Raw genomic sequence first — 10,285 nt, 5'->3', positions numbered from 1 at the left:
TCCCTCTCCCTCTCCCTCTCCCTCTCTCTCTCTCTCTCTGTATGTCTCTCTGTGTGTGTGTCTTCTACAGTATTAGATACATGTCTTAGTATTCTATTGCTATGAAAAGAAACCATGACCATTGCAACTCTTAGAAAGGAAAGCTTTAAATTGGAGTTGGTTTACAGTTTCAGTTACAATTTATTCCATTGTGTCTAGACAGGGAGTATGGCAGCATGTAAACAGACATGGTGCTGGAGAAGTAGCTGAGTGTTCTACATCTAGATCCACAGGCAGCAGTAAGGGAATGCCACACTCGGCCTGGTTTGTGCTTGTGAAACCTCAAACTCACCCCTAGTAACACAGTTCCTCCAACAATGCCACACTTATCCTGTCAAGGCCACACCTCCCAATCCCTCTCAAGTAATGAAACTCCTTGATGATCAAGCATTCAAATATATGAGCCTATGGGACCATTCTTATTTAAACCACCTCATTCCACTCCCTGGTCCCCATAGGCTAATAACCATATCATAATGCATCGAATACAATTAGTTCAACTCTTTCAAAATTTATTCTTATCTCATAAAATATATCCTGACATGGCTTCCCCTCCTTTCACTCCTCCCAGTCCTTCCCCTACCTCCCCTTTCTTCCATATCTACTCCTCTGTTTCCCTTCAGAAAAGAGCAGATTTCCCAGGGATATCAACAGAACATGACATAAGTCTTATGCAATAAGACTGGGCACAGACCCTCATATCAAAGCTGGACAAGGTAACTCAGTAGGAGGAAAAGGATCCCCAGAGCCTGCAAAAGAATAGAGACAACTATTTTCCCATTGATAGGAGTTCCACAAGCACTCTAAGCTAAACAACTACACCATGTATGCACAGGACCTAGCACAGACTCATGTAGGTTCTGTGATTGCTATTTCAATCTCTGTGAGCCCCTATGAGCCCTTCTTATTTAATTCTATGGTGTGTGTTTTCCTCATGTGCTTGACCCTTTGGGCTCCTACAATCCTTTCTTCCACTCTTCTTCAGGGTTTTGTGAGTGTGGTGGCTTGAATAAGCTTGGCCCAGGGAGTGGCACTATTAGGAGGTGTGACCTTGTGGGTGTGGCCTCATTGGAGGAAGTGTGTTACTGTGGGGATGGCTTTGAAGCTCCACCCAGTGTGGAAGAGACAGTCTGCTCCAGACTTCTTTTGGATGAAGATGTAGAACTCTCAGCTCCTTTAGCACCATGCCTGCCTGCATGCTTGCCAGGATGATAATGGACTAAACTTCTAAGCCAGCCCCAATTAAATGTTGTCCTTTATAAGAGTTGCCTAGATGGGGCTGGAGAGATGGCTCAGTGGTTAAGAGCACTGACTGCTCTTCCAAAGGTCCTGAGTTCAAAACCCAGCAACCACATGGTGGCTCACAACCATCTGTAATGAAATCTGGCGCTCTCTTCTGGAGTGTCTGAAGACAGCAACAGTGTACTTACATATAATAAATAAATATTAAAAAAAAAAAGAGTTGCCTAGATGAATGTATCCAGAAGATATCATCCTGAGTGAGGTAAACCAATCACAAAAGAAGTCATTTGATATGCACTCACTGATAAGTGGATATTAGCCCAGAAACCTAGAATACCCAATATACAATCTCCAAAACAGAAGAAAATCAAGAAGGAAGACCAACATGTGGATACTTCATTCCTCCCTAAAATAGGGAATAAAATACCCATGGAAGGAGTTGCAGTGACAAAGTTTGGAGCTAAGATGAAAGGATGGACTATTCAGAGACTGCCCCCACCCAGGAGTCCATCCCATAATCAGCCACCAAATGCAGACACCATTGCATATGCCAGCAAGATTTTGCTGAAAGGACCCTAATGTAGCTGTCTCTTGTCAGGCTATGCCAGTGCCTGGCAAATACAGAAGTGGATGCTCACAGTCAGCTATTGGATGGAACACAGAGCCCCCAATGGAGGAGCTAGAGAAATTAGCCAAGGAACTGAAGGGGTCTACAACCCTATAGGTGAAACAACAATATGAACTAATCAGTACCCCAGAGCTCATATTGTCTCTAGCTGAATATATAGCAGAAGATGGCCTAGTCGGCCATCATTGGAAAGAGAGGCCCCTTGGTCTTGCAAACTTTATATGTCCCAGTACAGGGGAATGCCAGGGCCAAGAAGTGGGAGTGAGTGGGTAGGGGAGCAGGGCAGGGGGAGGGTATAGGGGACTTTCAGGATAGGATTTGAAATGTAAATGAAGAAAATATCTAATAAAATAATTTTTAAAAAAGGAGTTGCCTAAGTCATGGTGTCTCTTCACAGCAATGGAAACCCTAAGACACTGAGCCGTGCCTAATATTTGGGTGTGTGTCTCCGAATCTACTCCCATCAGCTGCTAGAAGAAGCCCTACTGATGATAACTGGGCACTGGTATATAAGTATAGCAAAATATGATTAAGGATCAATTTGTAGTTTGTTTGTTTGTTTGTTTGTTTGTTTTTAATCAATCATGTTTCACTCTACCCTAGATTTCCAAGCCATTCAGTTTCCAATTGGTGGTCATCCTGGCAGTATTGGGCATGGGCTCCCTCTTGTGGCTTGGGCTTCAAGTTAGACAAGTCATTGGTTGTCAACTCTCACAAACTCAGAGCCACCATTGCCCCAACACATCTTACAGGCACGCAGGTGTTTTGTGACTGTATTAATATCCTGATCTTACCAATGGAAGCCTTTCCAAGTTTACAAAGATGGCCAGTTTAGGGTCTATATCCTTCATTACTAGGAGTCCTCACAAGGGTCATCTTCATAGGTTCTAGTACGTGTCCACTGCACTAGGTTTAAAGCCCCCATATTCTATAACAATCTCAACTCTTAGAAATCCAAAATTCAAAGTCTTTTCTGAAACTCAAGGCAATCTCTTATGAGTAACCTCTGTAAAATCAAAATCAAATCACAGACCATATACTTCCAATATACAATGGCACTGAATATACATTTCTGTTCCAAAAAAGGAGAAAGGGAGCATAGTGAGGAAATACTGGGCCAAAGCAAGACCTAAAACCAGCAGGGCAAACTCCAAATGATGTGTATCCATGCCTGATGTCAAAACAATTTTTGGATCTTGTCTAGATAGAGTTACTATTGCTGTGATAAAACATCCTGACCAAATGAGCTTATCGAGGAAATAATTTATTTGCCTATACTTTCACAGCACTGTTAATCATCAAAGAAAGTCAGGAAGGAACTCAGGGCAGAAATCTATAAGCAGGAGCTGATGCAGAGGCCACGGGGAAGTGCTTCTGATTGTCTTGTTCAGCATGGTTTGTTCAGCCTTCTTTTTTATAGAACCCAGAATTACCAGCCCAGAGATAACACCAATCACAGTGGGCTGGGCCCTTCTACATCAATCACTAATTACAGCCCAAACTTATAGAGGCATTTGAGGTTTCTTCCTGAAGGATGATTTTAGCTTATGTCAAGTTAACATAAAACTAGCCAACACAGATCTCTAACTCCTTTCATCTTTGTTGACTGCAGTATATTTTTCCTCTCTCTTGGGCTGGTTCTACACTCAGTCTGCAGCTCTCTGTGGCAGGCATTCTACATCTCTTGTACCTACAACTTCTTGGGGACTCTGTTGAAATCTAAGCTTCACTTTCACAGGTCCATACAACTGCCTCTCTGACATATGCCTAACCTCAGCAGTTTTCCTTAGCCTTAGAGGGAGGTACCAAAACCCCTTTTTTGTATCCTTGACTCTAAAACCAGAACCACATGGCCCAAACTGCCAAGTTCTGTGCCTGGAACTTGGCCCCTCATTCATTTGAATTTTCACTAGCTTTTTGTTTTCAATGGTTTCCTTCACTGCTTAAACTTTTCATTAATTCATTTCCACAAGTTGGAAGCTGGATGGGGTCTTTCCCTAGGCCACCACTCACTCCTTTTATTCCATTTAACCTCAGGCTTTTCTGTAAACTTTTTATCTCCTTGAGCACTAGACCTAGCTCAGTTCCATTACACTTCCTGATGCCACTTTTCTCCTCAAGCTGTACATTTTGTATTTTTAGTTGCTCAGCTAGTTCCTTTTCATTATACATTTGCATAGGAGTGGCCACTAATAACCACTTGCCAGAGTCAATACTAGGTGGTCTTGAAATCTCCTCTGCCAATGATATTAATCCAAAACTCTCTAATTTGTCCTCAGGCAGATTTTTTTAGACTAGGGCATAAAACAGCTACAGTGTTCACCAAAATATCACAAGAATTGTCTCTAGGCACTTACTTAATATTTTCCTATGAAATCTCTTGAGCAGGGCTGTCATAATCTACATTGCTCTCAGAAACACTCTCTTCTAAACTCCTACTAGTATGACCCTTCAAGCAACACCTAAAGAGTTCAACTACTTTCTTAATCCAAAATCCACATACTACCACAAGTAGCAGCAATAATCATGGTACCAACTTCTGTCTCAGCCAGTGTTCTACTGCTATGAAGAGACACCATAACCAAGGCAACTCTTATAAAGGAAAGCATTTAATTAGGGATGGCTTACAGTTTCAGAGGTTTAGTCCATTGTTGTCATGGTAGGAAGCATCCTGACTTGTGGGCAGATATGGTGCTGAAGAAGTCTCTGATAGTTCTACATCCAGAACCTTAATCAGCAAGAAGAGTGTGATACCGGGTCTGGTTTGTGCTTTTGAAACCCTAAAGCCTACCCCTAGTGACACACTTCTAACTTCCTAAACCCTCTCCAGTAATTGTAATTACTAATAACCATGAATTGAAATATATGAGCTTATGGGAGCCATATAGATTTCCATATGACTTTTTCAAAAAGCCTTTAAATGTTATTTGCTGTCTTCTCCTGGTTCTTCCCACCCCAACCCAAATTCAAACCATTTTCCATAAATCCCTATTAACCATTTGCTAACATGTTCTATTTTCCCTACCTTGAAATCCCCCCTTACATGGCCCTTAAGTAACTTTACAATTTCTATGGATATTTCAAATTAAACATATATTTCTGAAGATTCAAAGCTAACATTCACAAATAAGGGCAAACAAGTAAAATTTGTATTTCTGTCTGGTCTAGGTTACCTTGGAATAGTTGTTTCCAGATCCACCCATGTACTTTATTATGTCATAATTTCAGTTTTGTAATAGCTAAATAATATTTCATTGTATAAATATGCCACATTTTCTTGATCTATTTGTCAGCTGATAGATATCTAGGCCATTTCCACTTCCTGGCTATTATGAGTAGAGCAGCAATGAACATGGATAAGCAGCAGGCAACTCTATAATATAAAATGGAGTTTTTTGGGTATATGCCCAAGTGTGGTATAATTGGATCATATAATAGTTCTGGTAGTTCTATTTCTAGCTTTTTGAGGAGTCTCCACACTGATTTCCTTAGTGGCTGCATTAGTTTCCATTCCTGGGTTTTCTGTGGGTGCTAAGATCTAAAGTCAGATTCTCATGCCTGCACAACAACCACATTACTAAATGATCCTTGTACTTGGTCCATGAAATTCATCTTAATAAGACATTTCATTGAACTATACATATCAAAAATAGTATCATTTAACCCATGATCAATCAGGGCCCACGTATTAGGTCATTCTGATTTGTATGTGCAGCTCCATTGATGTGTGTGAGGAGGAAATGACTCAATGATTTGAAAGTGATCTGGTTTGCCAATAAATGGATAGATAATGTAATAAATATCTTTCCTACTCGTTCCTACCATATTGCTTAGTTAGGGTTTACTTATGTGAACAGATACCATGACCAACACAACTCTTATTAGAACAACAATTAGGGCTGGCTTACAGGATCAGAAGTTCAGTCCATTATCACCAAGGCCAGAGCATGGCAGCAAATAGGCAGACATGGTACAGGAAGAGCTGAGAGTTCAACATCTTGATCTGAAGGCAAACAGGTAAAGACTGGATTCCAAGAAGTTAAGATGAGGATCTTAAAGCTCATGCCCACAGTGACACACTTCCTCCAACAAAGCCACACCTAATAGTACCACTCCATGGGCCAAGAATATTCAAAATAACATACATATGTTCCATGGCTTTCCATACATACATACATGGTCACATTTCAACATTAGTGCCTGCTTTCTCTGAATATGCAAGGTAATTGTAGCAATAGAGTTTTTTAAAGTGGATAATTAATAGCAATGAATACTAATAATTTTCAAGGTATACTTTATACTTTTTAAAATAGACTAAAATAAGTTGTTTTAATTGGTAGGTAGATCTGTTGGCTCCAATGATTATTCATGGCATCAAGACTCAGGGTGCTCGTCAGAAAATTTCCAGCCTTTATATCTCTCAATATATCATCATGTATAGCCTGGATGGAAAGAAGTGGCTGAGTTATCGAGGAAATTCCACTGGAACCTTAATGGTATGTAATTAGTTCTTTCATATGAGTACATGAAAAGTTTAAAGATCTTTTGACAGATAGTACAACCTACAAGCTCCAAAAATTAATTTTCTTCCTATGAGTTAATATGAATGTTTATGGACATACAAACAAAAAAGAAATTTTAATACTTTCATAGATGATAGAAATATAGATGTTATAGGTTTAGTCCCTGGGGGCTTTGGGGGTCTGGTTGGTTGATACTGTTGTTCTTCCTATGGGGAAGCCCTTTAGCTCCTTCAGACCTTGCCATAACTCTTCCATTGGGATCCCTGTGCTCAGTCCAATATTTGGCTACGTGCATCCACATCTATATTGGTCAGGCTCTGGCAGAGCCTCTCAGGAAACAGCTATACCAGGCTCATGTGAGCAAGCTGTCCTTGGCATTAGCAATATGTCTGGGTTTGGTGTCTGCAGATGGGATAGATGGGTGGTCTCTGGATGGCCTTTCCTTTAGACTCTTCTCCACTCTTCATCCCTGCATTCACTTTTGACAGGATGAATTATGGATTATTATTTTTGAGGTGAGTGGGTAGCCCTATCCCTCAACCAGGGACCATGCCTATCCACTGGATATGGTCTCTACAGGTTCTATATCGCCTTTGTTGGATATTTCAGCTAATATCCTCTCTGTTGGATCCTGGGAACCTCTTGGTTCCCTAGCATCTGAGACTTTCTAGTGGCTACCCCCAGTTCCCCCTCCCCCACTGCTGCACACCTCCTTACAAATTCCTGATCCTCTGTATTTTCCCCAGTCTCCTCCCATATCTGAACCAGCCCTCTTTTTTTACCCTCCCACTCCTCTCTCCCTCATATCCCCCCCCTCTACCTCCCAAGATTATTTTCTTTTCCCTTCTGAGTAGGACTGTAGCATCCACACTTTGGTGTGGTCTTCCTTCTTCTTAGGCTTCATATGGTCTGTGAGTTGTACCATGGCTATTTGGCTATTCCAAGCTTTTTGTGTGTGTGTGGCTAATATCCACTTATCAGTGAGTACATACCATGTGTGGGTTTTTTTGTGACTGGGTTACCTCATTTGCCTACAGATTTCATGAAGTAATTGTTTTTAATAGCTGAGCAGTACTCCAATGTTTAAATGTATCTACAGAGTACACATGTGTGTGGGGGGGGGTGCCATGGCTCCACGATAAGTAGCAGAGGATTGCCTTATCTGGCATCAATGGGACGAAAGCCCCTTGGTCCTGTGGAGGCTCAATGACCCAGCATAGGGGACTGCTAGGGAGCTGAGGCAGGAATGAGGCAGGGAGGCAGGGGAGGGAATAGGGGGGTTGTAGAAGGAAGAATGGGGAGGGAGATAACATTTGAAATGTAAATAAATAAAATAAATAAAAATATGGAAAAATAATTGGCTTGTGTTGAGATCAAAAAGAAAGAAATAATTATAGATGCTAAATTTTGAGACTATAAATTTTCTTAAGAGTCCATACTTTAGTATGTCAACCAAAACCATGAATTGAGATTCAGATCTATCTTTTACATGAAAGAATAGGAAAACATGGGGAATTTATTCTCTAGAGGTAAGCTCAGGGAAATTAAATGACATAAATCCTTAACATTCTTGGCTATACTTCTCTAATTTTACACCTCTGATTAACTATACCCAAAGTGTATTCTAACTTTTTTTCTTTTATGCCCCACATTTTGTCCATTTTCACTTATATGGCTATGACATCAATGCAAAACCCTGTTCCCTCACACTCAGGCTATAATATTCTTCATATGCTGATAATATAGGGAATAAGACACAGAAGCTAAAAGTGAAGAGTTATAGAATATAGTGATGATTGCCAAAATAGCTCTTGACATGCTACAAAAATCCTATTACATTTAGGATACACATGATGTTGACAGAAGCCAGTAAGCAGTCAGTATAATTGTACTAAAGTGTTGTGATTCACACACACAGAAATATACACAAATATACCTACTTTGTTCTTGAAATGCAGCTGTATTCCATGTTTAATATGTTTTCTGTTGGTTTTAAACAAACACTGTTTATAAAAAGTTTCCTTCTAGCCAAGTGTAGTGGCTATTCCTGGTTGTCAACTTGACTAAATCTGGAATGAACTACAATCCAGAATTGAGTTTCTGACCTGGATCTTGGCATGGAGATCTTGAGGCACAGTGGCTGTGAATTCCAGAAGATTAAGACAGGGAGATCTCTGAGTTCAAGGTCATCTGGGATTAAAGGTGTGGTGACAGACACCTTTAATCTGGGATACACCTTCTGCTGGAGACCTACATAAGGACATTGGAAGAAGGAAGATTGACTCTCTCTTTTCTTTACCTGCTTTCCTTGTGGGACTGAGCAACTACTAGATTCTTGGACTTCTATTCACAGCTGCTGCTGACCATTGTTGGGAGTTGGACTACAGACTGTAAGCCATTAACAATTACCTTATTATATAGAGACTACCCATAAGTTCTATGAATCTAGAGAACCCTGACTAATACACTATGTATAGTGGTACACATCATTACTCCTAGCACTTGAGTGTCAAAGGCATTTCAATTGGAACTCTGAGTTCAAGGGCAGTCTGTGTACATAGGTAGTTCCTGGTCAGCCAGGGATATATAATGAGACTTAGTCTAAACAAAAATTCTCTGTTTCTATATTGTTTGTAATTAAAATTGAATTATATCAAATATTTTACCAGTACTTAACCCCTATCTATTCATTCATATATCATATTTTGAGCATCCTTTTTCCCTCTCCCATCCTCTTCCTAGAACCTCCTACTCCAATTCATAACCAACTTTATATTCTCTCTCTCTCTCTCTCTCTCTCTCTCTCTCTCTCTCTCTCTCTCTCTCTCTCAAAGAAATACAAAAATGAAAATCAAAACAAAACTGGGTGGTGGTTGCACATGCCTTATATTCCAGTACTCAGGAGGCTAAAACATGGATCTCTATGAGTTCTAGGCCACCGTGGTCATCAGAGTGAGCTCCAGGACATTCAGGGATAGACAGAGAAAAAGAAAAAAAACAAAAAGCAAAAACAAAACAAAACAAAAAGAAGAGGAGGAGGAAGAATGGAAAAAATGTCAAAACATATACCAATAAGACAATAAAAATGCTAAAATGAAAATAGTAAACAAACACACATGAAAAACATAGAGTTTATTTTATGTTGGTCAGCTTATCCTTAGCATGGGCCTTGCCCTGCAGCATGGTTAATATACCCAGTGACATTCTATAGAGGAAAACTGATTTTTCCATTTGCCAACAGGTATCAATTTCAAATAACTTCTTGGTTAGGGGTAGTGCTCTATTTCAATTTTTCCCTCTCAGTGATTCCCTGAGATTGAACTTGTGAAGTTTTTTATTATTATTATTTTATTAGATATTTTCTTCATTTACATTTCAAATGCTGTCCCGAATGACCACTATACCCTCCCCCCACCCTGCTCCCCTGCCCACTCACTCCCACTTCTTGGCCCTGGCGTTCCCCTGTATGGGGCATATAAAGTTTGTAAGACCAAGGGGCTTCTCTTCCCAACGATGGCCGATTAGGCCATCTTCTGCTGTATATGCAGCTAGAGATTCGAGTTCTGGGGGTACTGATTAGTTCATATTGTTCCACCTACAGACCCCTTCAGTTTCTTGGGTAATTTCTCGAGCTCCTCCTTTGGGGGCTCTGTGTTCTATCCTATAGATGACTGTGGACATCCACTTCTATATTTGCCAGGCACTGGCATAGCCTCACAAGAAATAGTTATATCAGTGCCCTTTCAGCAAGTTCTTGCTAGCATATGCAATAGTGTCTGTGTTTGGTGGCTGATTATGGGATGGGCCCACGGGTGGGGCGGTCTCTGGGTTGTTCATGCTTTCATCTTAGCTC

The 10,285-nt window shown here is 40.5% G+C and overlaps 1 protein-coding gene across 5 annotated transcripts in view; it reads left to right on the top strand.

Annotated features, from left to right (window-relative positions):
- F8 (coagulation factor VIII) overlaps positions 1–10,285 on the top strand; it is a 195,254-nt gene that overhangs the window by 118,597 nt on the left and 66,372 nt on the right. For 3 of the 5 annotated variants that reach the window (XM_029534480.1, XM_021188046.2, XM_029534481.1), the window contains one exon: positions 6,250–6,405. In XM_029534480.1, coding sequence (XP_029390340.1) covers positions 6,250–6,405 — 156 coding nt within the window. Of the gene's footprint in view, positions 1–6,249; positions 6,406–10,285 lie in introns of those variants that run through there. The other 2 variants (XM_029534483.1, XM_029534482.1) reach the window with 2 other exon arrangements.

This window comes from Mus pahari, chromosome X (genome assembly GCF_900095145.1).
Source record: "Mus pahari chromosome X, PAHARI_EIJ_v1.1, whole genome shotgun sequence".
Taxonomy (NCBI): domain Eukaryota; kingdom Metazoa; phylum Chordata; class Mammalia; order Rodentia; family Muridae; genus Mus; species Mus pahari.
The sequence above is the reverse complement of the archived record's forward strand: the minus strand, read 5'-3'. Positions and strand labels throughout refer to the sequence as shown.